The sequence below is a fragment of the Cryptomeria japonica genome, chromosome 3 (genome assembly GCF_030272615.1).
Source record: "Cryptomeria japonica chromosome 3, Sugi_1.0, whole genome shotgun sequence".
Classification (NCBI taxonomy): domain Eukaryota; kingdom Viridiplantae; phylum Streptophyta; class Pinopsida; order Cupressales; family Cupressaceae; genus Cryptomeria; species Cryptomeria japonica.
The window spans coordinates 907904777-907917568 of NC_081407.1; the positions used below are offsets into that span (position 1 = coordinate 907904777).

The window sequence follows — 12792 nt, forward strand, 5'->3', positions numbered from 1 at the left end:
TTCTAGCACAAGGGATGGTTCCTTTGGTTCCACATGGTCAAGTGTTTTGATGCCTTATTCCATTGGGATGTTCTTCATTGGATGTTCTTCATTGGATGTGGATTTCTTATCACTTAAGCTTATGGATGGATATTTGTAGCAGATTGATGTATGATTCATATGGCATATGTACTTGTAGAATTTAGGAGATAATTGTATTGTTGTTGAGAGCTACGCTCCCTGATGTAAAATGGATATTGTATTCATGTGTAATGGTAGATGATATATTAGGTTAACATAATGATGTATCTTGTTGTATCTTAGATATTGCTCATTAATGGAATTGGATCTATGGATATGCATCTAGTGTTATGTGAATGTCTATGATGATTAAAGAAATAGATTAGTAATGTGATAATTAGTATTGGAAATGGAAAAATGATGCCAGGATGTTGAATAAGTGATTGGGATTAGGAACATTTGGAATTGATGTTTTAAAATGAATCTAAGGGGTTATTGGTATTTGCATTATTAGGAATGGAATCATGACAGATGGTCTAGTAAAGAGTCTTGTGTATGCATGAAAAGAGATAATGATAGATGAGTTAAAATGTATTAGATAATGATAGTAATCATGGTGATGTTATGCTAATGATGATATATTCTTGATGTGATTATGCTCTATGGATAGGTTAAGTAATGTCGTTGAGATACCCTAGGGAAGATTAATTGTAGAGTTGTATTTTATTTCCGCTTGTGTAAAGTACTTTGATGAATATATTCATGATAGTTAATTGTTTATCTTGTTAATGGATGTTATATGCATACGAGTAATTAATTGTTGCGTGTGTTGCATTAGTAGATGTTTTTAAAAAAATCTCTATTGCATATTAGATGGTTAGTTTCTCTAGGGTATTTTGGCAAGCATTACACAATCAAAATCAATGTGGGATAAGATGTACATGAAGTCACAGCAAGTAAAATGAAATGTGAATGCAGGAAATGAAAAAAAATTAGGGCACGAGGTACAAGTGAAAGATATTGTTTGTCAATATAAACCCAACAATAGGGAAAGAGCGAGATGGTTATTGGGGATCTTCTACTCAGAGGTTTCGTCCGGCTTGGATGAAGAGAGTTCCAGTCTCTTTGCTAACTTTGAGCCAGTGATGGACATCATGAGATTATGCTCAAATGTGTGGATGATAAGCACGATATTGTTGTGCATACTGGGGTGATTTGCATAGGGCACCATTGTCAACATAATGCCTATTGGGACTACACAAGTAGCAAATGGATGTCGATTTTTATCTACTTTGTTGCAATTGGAGATCTATGGAAACAAGATGGGCAATGCAAAAGGGAGATAGATGAATTCCAATTTGGAGTCAAATGCACAAAAGATATTGATGCATAGAATGTCTCAGGGTTTGATGCATTTCAATACACACCTAGGCTCATGCGGGTATGGCTTGGCACACAGTTTACATTCTAGGTCTCAGTAACCGGTTGAGTAGGAACATCTTGACAAATTTAGTAATTGTTAGACAACGCTAAGAGGAAATTTTAGTATGTAAAGGCAACGCATGAAGGGGGCGATATGAAATGTACACCCAGTGTGGTCGTGATCATGGAAGCAATCCAGAAGACAGGAGGATGCATTTGCTTTGTGCAGAAAGGAATTCAAATGAAAGTGCTCGGTTGATGTGTGAAGGCGCCTGTATATCACGAACCATGTACGCAATGCATAAAAATGGTTTCAGCAACATGAAGGACGTGATATTTTGACTAAAAGTGAAGCATCCAACTTGTGGATTAAGGTCTTCAACGTACACCAACGATGTTATGTTTGGAAAAGGGGCATATTCTCTGCAAGTAGTCTCAACTTTATACATTTGTGTGAATGTCGAAATATGACGATGCAATAATGGGCATAGGGAGCATTTCAGATCTAAAGTGTCGAGGCGCCAATGTATCCATGACGGTGTCAACGCTTGTTAAACAGTTGCTTGCAAGTATGGTAGGGATACCCGAATGTGGGTCAAGGGAGAACCAAATTGATTTGCAAAACTATGTCCAGCAACACAAAGGTTCCTGGAATTGATGGTTGGGATGAACAAAAAACCATGTTGATGTACTAAATATGAATTGCAATGTGTTAAGCAATTTGAATAGTAGCAAATTGTTAGAATTCAATCCGGCCTCTAAGGATTCTTGGGAAACTATAGAGATAGGCATGAAAGAATAATTTTGTACCAGATTTGAAACGATCTCAATAGTGGTTTGCTGAGAAATGGTTCACCGAGTTTGAGATGATTAACATTTTTAGAAGAGATGAAAGGTGTGTCATGGCGGATTGTAAACAGTCAGGGTAGAATTGTTCACATGAAATGTGAAAGATTGAAAAGGCATAGGGCTATATCGATGGGGAAGTGATTCTCATTTGGAAGTAATTATTTTTCACTCGGAGGTAAATGCAGCTAGCAGGATATTTTTTATTCGTGGGCAGGTTTTTGGAAAGAATGTATGCAGAGAGAGTGACAGAGCAACCATCTATGCAAAGGAGAATTTCTATTTTGTGGATCAGAGAGAAAATGTATGCTTTAGGTGATAGACTCATTCAAATTATTGAAAGGAAAATTTTTAGATTTAGTCGAAGCACTTTTAGCTATAGGAGGAAAAAAAATTGTTTCTAATCAAAGAGAAAATTCAAACAAAAAGTGACAGCCACAAAGGGGGAAATTTTTTCAATTTCAGTTTGAGAGAAAATGTGAACTATTGATAGAACAACTGCAACTCAAAAGGGGATTTTTCTATTTTTGAGCGGTGGGAGAACCAAGAACCCATTTTGAAAGTGAAGTCTTTTCAGCAAAAGGGGAGAATTTTCAGTTTTGGGAGCAAAGAAGAAAAGTGTGAGCTTCTGCAGTCAAATAGACAATGGCTACAAATGTAAATTTTGGACGTAGTGCAAAAGTTTGGACTTCACAAGTGACTCCAAGAGGTATTTTCAGATTTTTGACAACTTCTAGTAGGTGTGACAAATGAAAATTTTGGCAAATTTTGAAAAAAAAAGAGCAGATTTTCAAAGTTCTAGATTTCAAGGAGAAGACAAGTCTCTTTCAGAGGTTCCTTTAGGGTTCACATTAGGTCTTTCTCTCTTGGATATATAATCTCTCTTCTTCTCAGTTGGAAGAATTTTGAATATAAGTTTCTCATTCTGGAAGTAGGGCTTCCATGTATACAATGCAAAATTTTCATGACAGTTAGTGTTATTTTCAGTTTGTAGTTGCTTTATGTTCTGAGTAGTTGTAACTAGATAAGCACATAATGAATATGGGTCTTTCTTACTGTTGTCTCCAATATGTAATAGCATCTTTTATGAAGTAAATGATCAAGGATCGCTTACTTTATCCCAACAAGTCTGGTGTTTGTTCTACTTTTACTTCTCTTCAAAGAAGAGACTATGATGCTTGAGTAGAATGATGAAATATTTTTTTGCATATAAGATCTTTAAGTATGATCGCAGAAAGAACCAAGCTGATGGGTGTTAATGTCATGCATTAATGTTGAGATTTATGAGGTTACAGTTCAAGCTACTTGGGTGTAAGGTTGCATACTGAGAGTAAACTTTGTTGCCCATACAAGGCACTAGTCATGGAGTTGTTTTCAGTTTTCAGAATCATTCCTTTATTCAAAATATCTTTTACTTTCTACATTTCTTTCTACATTAGGAGTAGGATTAGTGTAGAAGCCCCTCCTCAATTAAGTGCATAAATGTTTAAAAACTAAGGTTAAAGCCAAAACCAAGAACTCACCCATCTTCTTTAGTACATTTCATTGAGATGATTTGTTGTAAATGTAATGTCTTGAGTATTTTGAAGTTGTTAGTTGTTTTGACATTACATAGGTTCACCCGCCTTGGTCTCGCACAGCCAAAAGTGTAGGAGGCCTCAGTCTTGTGACTAAATCTTGTTCGTTGACCAAATCCTTCTCCGAGTTTGTTGATGAGTTAGTGGCAATTCCTCTAGAACTCGAAAACAGTTGGTTTGGGAACCAACACAACTGTTCATCTCTCAACCACATCTTTTCAAATTTGAATGGGCATCTGATTAGAACCAAGTCATGTTGCATTTGAACCGAGTCACGTTGCATGAGAAGAGAAATAGGAAAATGATCAAACCCCAGATAAGGGAGAATCAAGGCTTCCCAAAGCAACAGCACTTTCTTGTTAAATAAAAAACTCAAAGGTTTCTCAATTTATCTATACACATTTGTTGCATTGTATATCTTGTTTACTGTTTTTGTTCAAGTAATAGATTAAAAAAGCTTTGAATGAGATATGTAGGGTTGGGTATTGCATTAGGGGTTGTTAAGAAGAATTTCATAAAATACCCTTTCTTGAATGTGTCATTATAAGACATTGATACTTTATATCCTCAAAATTTGAAGTTTGGATGTCAAAAAGAGGCACTTGCATGGGATAAGTTGACTTTACACCCCAAAATACGCACCGATCAGAGATACATTTGGTCCAAAGTCTAGAATCATAAACCCTAAAATGGAAAATCAATCTCAATATTTCCATGTTTTGAAATCCGTAAATTTTGAGATAAAGAAACCAAAATAGTGCATGCATGTGCGGTTTTAAAATAGAAGAATAAATGCATATTGCATGTTCTCTTTACATCAATGTTCTCTTGCCAAGAGAGTTGTATGTTTTGAACTGTCCAATAGCAATAACTAGTTTGGAAATTGCAAACTCAAAAAGAAGACTAACCGACCAAACAATTGCATATTTGGTATCATTCCAATAACAAGACTTAAAATGAGATACTTTAAAGGGAAAATGAAAAGCTAAAAAGAATGGGTTGCTTCTTCATAGCGGCAACAAAAGAATCTTTACAAAAAAACTGAACTATAGGGCATCACAACCTTCACCTTAAATGAGTAATTAAAACCTTTTTAAAAAATGAAAAGAATCACTCAGTTTCAATTAGAAAGATCGTTAACTGATTATTGGATTACTGCCTAAAAGTAAAAATACATATGGCTGTATATAGCTTGAACTCGGTTATTACATTCATTCAATTAAGAAGAAATCCGTCATCTATGCACTGGTTTCTTATATCTTCCATCACTTGCTGAAGCAAGCGAGGCTGACTTGTTATGATGCTATCCACTCTTGCAAAGAGCATCTTTTGCATAGAATATATATTATCCACGGTCCAAGCATACACCTTTTTCCCTGCCCTGGAACATGAACAAAATAAATGCATGAGACTTCAGCTTTCATAAAACATTCAAATTTCTCGCACTAAAACAATAGACATGAACTAATTAAAAAACCATCATGTTTTCAATTATATTATGTGAAGGTTTGAGTTCAATCTACAAAATATTTCAGTTTTGGCAGTTCCACTTCTACAGGTCAAGCGTGTGAAAAAAGCATAAACATAGGGCAAACTAGTTTAAAATTCAAAGCAATCTTTAGGTCTCTAAATTTAAGAAAGGTATAAACAAAGTTTAAATAGATGAATTAATCAAGGTGGCACTGTAGTAGCATCCAAATATTATATTACACTTTCCCCCAAGCGGCTGGATAGAACATTTACAAACTAATTGTAGTAAATAAAAATCAACATAAATATTTAAAAAATTGATAATCTTTGAGGTCATCATATCTCCAAAGGTGTTAATATTATAAATATTAACCAAACTATTCAAATATGTGAAAAGAGCTTAAAACTTAAATTCAAAGCAATCTCAAGGTCTCTCTTAATTTAACAAAGGTATATTCAAATTTAAAATAAATGAATTATTCAAGATAACCCAAGCAATAGAACATCCAATGCACTGCTACTTGAGAAGGCACGGTATTAGTATCCAAATATTATATACACTTTGCCCAAAATGACTATACAAAACACTCACAAACTAATTGAAGTAAACAAAAATCAACATTAAAATAAAAAATTAATGATCTTTGAAAAGATTATATCTCCAAAGGTGTAAATAATATAAATATAGTATCCATACTACAATCTGGTCCAAAGAGCATAAAGGTTATCCCACAGGAGCAGACGATTGTTAAAGGCATGTAGAGCTGCATTCTCGTCTTACTATATGCTAGCCAAGGTGAATAATCTCACTCAATTAAGGTATATGGTTCAAAGCAAATGAATGCAAATAATTGAACAGAAAAATGACGAACTGTAGATTTCTTCAAGGCTAAATTAACTAGTATTTTAAATTAATACAGGTATGGTATCTCATTCGTTGGCCAAATCCTTCTTCGAGTTTGTTGATGAGTTAGTGGCAATTCCTCTAGAACTCGGAGACTGTTGGTTTGGGAACCAACACAACTATTCATCCCTCAACCACATCTTTTCAAATTTGAATGGGCATCTGATTGGAAACGAGTCATGTTGCATGAGAAGAGAAATAGGAAAATGATCAAACCCTGAATAGGGGAGAATCAAGGCTTCCCAAAGCAACAGCAAATTAGCCCATTTTTCCACCAAGAAGAATCTATCTAATTTTTGAGCAATTTTGTTGTTACCCACTTGTCTATTTGTCCAAGTAAATGTACCATTTTTTAACTTTGGCACAAACAATCCATTTTCAGCTATGAACTGTTGAAAATCTAGCTACAGTCTATTCATACCACCAACCCCCCACATTTCTCTAATGGACTCTTGATAGCATTGAAATCACCCCCCATGATGAAAAATACATTATTCAGAGATTTCAGCATCCACAAGGCATCCATTCCATTAGGGCTAGATATTTTGAAATCCTCTGATATCCTCCGCCTTTAGTTTAGTTTCTTGCTGCAAAAGTATATTTGGTTTCGCCTGATCAACACCTCGCTTGATCAAGCACCTCTTGTCAAGGGCATTGCAGCCCCTAACATTCCACGAAAGGAACTTCATTGCTCCTCAAGAAGGGAGGCACCCTTCTCAGATTTAAGTTTCATTTGACCCTTTGCACTCCCAGCCATTTCCAGCTGGAGTTTCCTAGATTTCTTCTCTTGTGATCTCTTTTCCCTAATCTTAACTTTGCTTGATGATGTCAGGGTTTGGCAAATTGTTCTTTTACCTGAGATATCCTCCTCCTCAAACATATCAAAGGGATCATCTTCTTCTATATCTACCTCCACTTCATCCCCAAAACATAACTTTCTCGAGGTCACTTTTTTTTGCTTGACATAAATTCCATTTTTAGCCTGGCAAAACGGTCGGATGCCCTTGCTACATCCTGCTCTACTCGGGCATTATCTTCAGCAAGGGTTGTAATCTTCTCGTACCATGTCGGTGTTCTCCGTTGGTAGGTTCTATTAGGAGAAACCATCATCGAGATTTTCTTCGCAACCTATGGCTATGTCATTGTAGAGATTGGAGTTCTTTCGTTTTTTGTTCCATCTAAAATCATTCCTAGATTATTCGTTCTCTGTAGAGGATTTTCCCTATCCATGAATTCCTAGCCAAAACCCTCTATCTATTCTTGAGTATTACAATCTACTTGAATCAGATTAATATGTGGACTTGGTTCTCTATGCCTCCCTTTCGTAATCCTGGTTCCATTTCCTTGTAGGTTCTGGTCGTCTTGGAATATTTCTTCTTGGGCCACATCCCTACCATTTTCCCCAAAGTTAAATTCCCATTTTCACAAGCCTGCTCCACAAACGGAGACAGGGATTGCCCCTCTTGAGGTTGCCCTTGGACAAAGCTCCCCCACCTTATTTTTGCCTTTATCTTTAGCTAGAAATTCTAAAGTGATATGCCTATTCTAATTACATGTCTTGCAACTTTCGACAATGTCTTCTACTTCAATCCTCTAGACCCATATACCCTCATTCGAGACTAGTTCTATTTGCATCAACAACTGGGGAATGGGGCACCAAATTATGCATATACGGGTGCAAACACTGAAGTCCCTTTTCTCCACAGTTTTGTCCGCTTTTAAAAACCCACCCAGTTTGTTCCCAATCTGTTGCAGAGTTTCCATTTTCCAATACTCCCTAGGCAGATTATAGAGTTGAATCCACATCAGCACTTCTTCTATGGTTGCTTTCAAAGGGTCAAAGTTCGGCTCCCAGTATTTGATATATATGCCCATACCCCCCATCATATATGGGCCACCATTCATGATGTACTCTTTGCTTATTGTATATTCATAAATAACCAAACATAATCCATTTGGAAGGGTCTTAACAATACATCCCACTCCCCAAATCTCTTCACACCATTTTTTGACTTTCGGAAAAGCCGGCCATTCTCCTGCCCACTTAATGAAAAAAACCTTCTCTCTCAACGTATGCACCTCAAACTTCCAATCCTCATCTTCTATATTGATTGAAATCCCCTTCATCGCATCTACTTGGATGTTCTTTAGAGTCGGGTCCTTTCCAATTTGGTTTTCCTTTGGTCTCCAAAAATTATTGGCTATCTGATGATAACCCGCTTCTCTTCCTATGATAGTATCCGCATAGCCCTATTTCCTCAGGGGGGGTCGTTTTCTCTTGAGGTATTCCGGTCGCTTTGCTCTACTTTCAGACAACAATGAGCACATCTACTGATCCTCCCAAACCCTTTGCGGCAGACACCACGAGAGAGTGCGACCCTTCTGCAAGCCCCTACCTCTTCCTTGAAAGGAAGGTTCCCTGTAGCACCTTCGGCTCTGAAAATCCATCTTTATCCCATGTATCATTCTTGTTCAATGCAACCAGAGTACTGCATATGATTTTGATTGTGTATGTTTTTTCTTTTTTTCAGTGTTTCCATCACTCTAGCCATATCTCCAGTTTTACACTAATGCTGTGATGTTGAATTACATATCTTATTGCATTAATGTCATTTTACTTTTGCATGAATGCATGTGGTTGAATGAATTGAGCGCCAGGGTTAACAGGCTCCTAACCTAGGATTAATATGCGTTTAGAAGTTTTTGTAAAGGCTTCAGATAAGAAGTGTATGATACTTTGTGATAAATGATAAAGACCATCTTGTTTTTACTCCACAGACTGAATCAAGTAGATGGAATTGATCCTAATCAGCACTAAATAACCATTGTACAGGTTGAAAACAATATATGACTTGGTGCAGTATATTTTCACCAACAAGAGACTAAAGTGCAGTGTCTCTCCAAACAACTACACAAGGATGATATGGCTGCTAGGTGTAAAATTGTTAGTAATTCAAACTTCCACAAGAAAGAGTCTAGTGAAACAAGACTGACTAGATGGTGACCAAGACATTGAATTCTCACAGGACGTATGTATTCAGTATGTCAACAATATCTAAATCCATCGAGGTGATGTCTCCAGCAACCAGCCGTAAGAAGTATCTTTCCTACCACATATCCTTGACCTCAGAAACAGTCGTTCAACAAAGACATCTCTGTTTTTGTGGGGTCTTGAACCCTCCAAGTACTCATAAGGAATAGTGAGCCATAAAAATCTTTTAAATGGTCTTCAAAGAATGATCCAATGACAATCAAGAGAGTGGAAATCCAATGACAATGTACTAACCTTTAATGATTGGTGTGCAATACCTACTTTTCGTGATATATATTAATTGGCTGATGTGATGATGTATCTATGATGGTTGAGAAATATCAAATACAGCAACCCCATCAAGAAGGGCCATAATTGTAATTAGTTCTTCCATTGAGTTTCATGGTTCAGAAGTGGAGTTATAGTGGAGACCCTTAGAGATCATGTCTCCTGCACAAGAATTTAAAAAATGACTGACATTCTCAAATTTTTCTATTGCTTGAGTAGTTAATTTGCATACACGTTGATAATTCAAGTGGTTTGTGTCTTATGATTCCAAGAGTGCAAAAGCAAACCTTCAATAAAGCATGCATTTTCTAAGATAAAAGTAACAAAAGCATCTCCTGTATAAGAATTAAATAAATCATTCATAATCCCAAATTTTCCTATTGCTTGAGTAGCTTATTTACCCACTCAAAACACTAAAGCCATTCAGGTGGTTTGTGTCTTATGATTTCCAAAGTGCAGAAGCAAACCCTCAACAAAAGACGCACTCTTTAAGATAATACTAATAATAACATCTCATGTACAAGAATTAAATAAACTATTGATAATCTCAAATTTTCAATTGCTTGAGTAGCTTATTTGCCCACTTAAACACAAAGTATTGAGGGGGTTTCTGTCATTCCATGAGTACAGAAGCAAACTTTCAATTAAACACACATTTTCTAAGATAAAATTAATAAAAATATAAACTGATACAATACACGATAGCCTAAAGGGTTGCCTCAGAGTTGCCAACTCATGTCTGATAGATGTTTCTAAATCGTTTTCCTCCTTAAGTTTTGATGTCATTGGGTGATTGAGTATGTTTTACTTTTGGTAAATAAAATTTGAAAGCTTAAATGCTACTTCAAGGTTGACAATTAGCATGCCTAGGGTCCATTTTTCTCTGATATTTTTAAGGCTAAAGTTAATTTAATGCAACGTGCCAATATTAATTCACAGAAATTTGAAGCTAAGAGAGGTTAATCAAAATGCACTAGATGCAACTAGATAAATGCCAAAGGTAAAAGGAAGGTGGTTTCATGCAGCACATGACTTTAACCCAAGTACAATACAGATAATAAGAAGTTGCAAGAAAGGCTTGGTTCTCCAACAATTTAGAGGAATTAAGAATCTGCGACTTTTCTTTAGACATTTTCACTGGCAAAAGTATGAAACTCTAAGACTCTTTCAAGGGTCCTAATCCAAAGGACAAAAGCCTGTTTCTATGCAAGCAACAATGGCATTTGAATGATAAAAAAGATTCAAAGATATTTAAAAAAATTCTACCAAATCATGCAATAACTTTTTGGATGCGACCTCAACTACCTGTGTGCCTTTCCAACAAGATTCTCATTCACTAAAACATGATAAACTCCAATGACGTCTGCTCTTTCCATACGAAGTAAATCGCTTTGCATTCCAGTTATAGGATCTTTCATTACAATATATCCCACCTGTGCAACACACAAAACAACAAAATTCCAGTCATTAATAATATAGAATGGCAATAAGGAAAGCAAGAATCTACACTTTCATGAAATTTCTTGACTCCCATAAATAGAAAATGCAAACCACTAAATTTAAAATTTCATTGCAAACCAGAGACCACCAATATATATAATCTTGAATTTTGTTAGTTGGATTACTCAACACATACATTATTAGGTTGTCATCGGGTATTATTCAATGTTTGTAAGAACTGTGAAAAGAGGGTGGCGTACAGGCCATTACATGCTCCACAAAGATTTACCGATGGGAGAAGAGGCAAGAGGATGAAAGTCCAAAACAATGGATTGCATTTCCCCCCCTCCCCCCTACCAAAACAATGGTTAAGTGTGCTTATGTGCTAGGTGGGTCCTCTTACCTCGTTGCCTTCTAAGTATTGCCACATACATGAGGGATGATGTTATTCATGTCTATGCAATGACTACTCATCGAGGTCCCCTTCACATGACTTCAAACAAACACATATCAAAACCCACAAATTAAAAAATTATGCTAACATTTAAAATGACCAAGGAATTCTTCAATTATTATACTTATAAATTAAAGAATTATGCTAGCATTTAAAATGACCAAGGAATGCAAATAGGTAATAGCATGGGTAAAAAGCAGTATTCCAAAGAATCTCAAAATGAGGCAGCGAAGGGGCAGGTTTGGGAACAAGGGGACTATAGACCAAAATTTAGGCAGAGTGACGCAAATATAATATAGAACTTGGAAAATTATAAAAAATAGCAATTTATCCAAATCTTTTATGTAAAGTTGAATTATAAACTACCATACACAATGCACTGACAATGTTGAATATCAATATAATTGTATTCAATATGATGATTACATTGAAGTAAAATGGGGAGAATTTTGCGCTATAAAATAGAGAAACTCAATTTATGTGCTATAGATCTTGTTTTTGGCCAAAATAAGAAGGGGCCCCAACACCCTCCCAAATCAAAACTTATGGCCTTAAAAGTTATGATTTATAAAATATATGTGAGACACAAAAGAGCTGTAAGAGGACCAACTTATGACACATGCTATGACATATCATAAGGCATCTTTCAATGGAGAAAATGAAACCAAAATGGAACACCTAAGTTGGTGAGTGGATTAAGACGGGCATATGACAAGTGGAAGAAATATGTTATTTTCAGCTTCTGGACTCATCTTGAGATTTGAGTGTTGGATTTCTAACTAAGGATTTGGGTGCCACATTTTGGGTGGATCTAGCTCATGGTTTTGTAATTACCATTTGATGGTTTCTTCTATTTATTGGGTGCTAGAGATGGAGGTTTTGATGATGAGTTTTATAGATATTGTTATGCTGCCAAAATTACTCCAAATCTCAAGGGCTTAGACCCTACAAGTATACTGTAACATTTGATTACTGAATAACATTGAGTTGCTTTGGATTACGGAATTTTTTTCCCAAAAAAGTTTACAATCATCTCCTCCCATAATATTATATTTTTAGGAGTCAAAATTTGCCCCTTGTCATTTGGTTCATCGAATTTCAGTCTGTGCTTAACCATTTTTTAATGTTAGTAAGTCCATTTAGGCAATGCCTTTCCATCAAGAGTTTTTAATCTTTTAGTTTTCGAATTCACCCAAACCTGAAATACTTAGGTTACCTTTACTCACCAAGCTCTCTTATTCGCAAACTCAACAACAATCCTCTATCAAATTAAAAATTTCACTAAGTCTGCACCCTCGAGAGGCTTTTCCATACTTCCTCATGGTTTTCTTTTAACAAATTTAATCAGATGACATTGTTT

At 35.8% G+C, this 12792-nt stretch overlaps 1 protein-coding gene across 2 annotated transcripts in view; it reads right to left on the reverse strand.

Moving 5' to 3' along the window:
* Positions 1 to 4823: 4823 nt before the first annotated feature.
* The window catches only part of LOC131067015 (glycerophosphodiester phosphodiesterase GDPD4), a 65848-nt gene continuing 57879 nt past the window's right edge, over positions 4824 to 12792 (reverse strand). Inside the window, exons 8-9 of one of the 2 annotated variants that reach the window (XM_058001942.2) lie at positions 10844 to 10971; positions 4824 to 5226 (exon numbers count right to left, since the gene is read on the reverse strand). In XM_058001942.2, the coding sequence (XP_057857925.2) occupies positions 5061 to 5226; positions 10844 to 10971 (294 nt within the window). In that variant the 3' untranslated portion in view covers positions 4824 to 5060. Of the gene's footprint in view, positions 5227 to 9440; positions 9701 to 10843; positions 10972 to 12792 lie in introns of those variants that run through there. The other variant, XM_058001943.2, reaches the window with a different exon arrangement.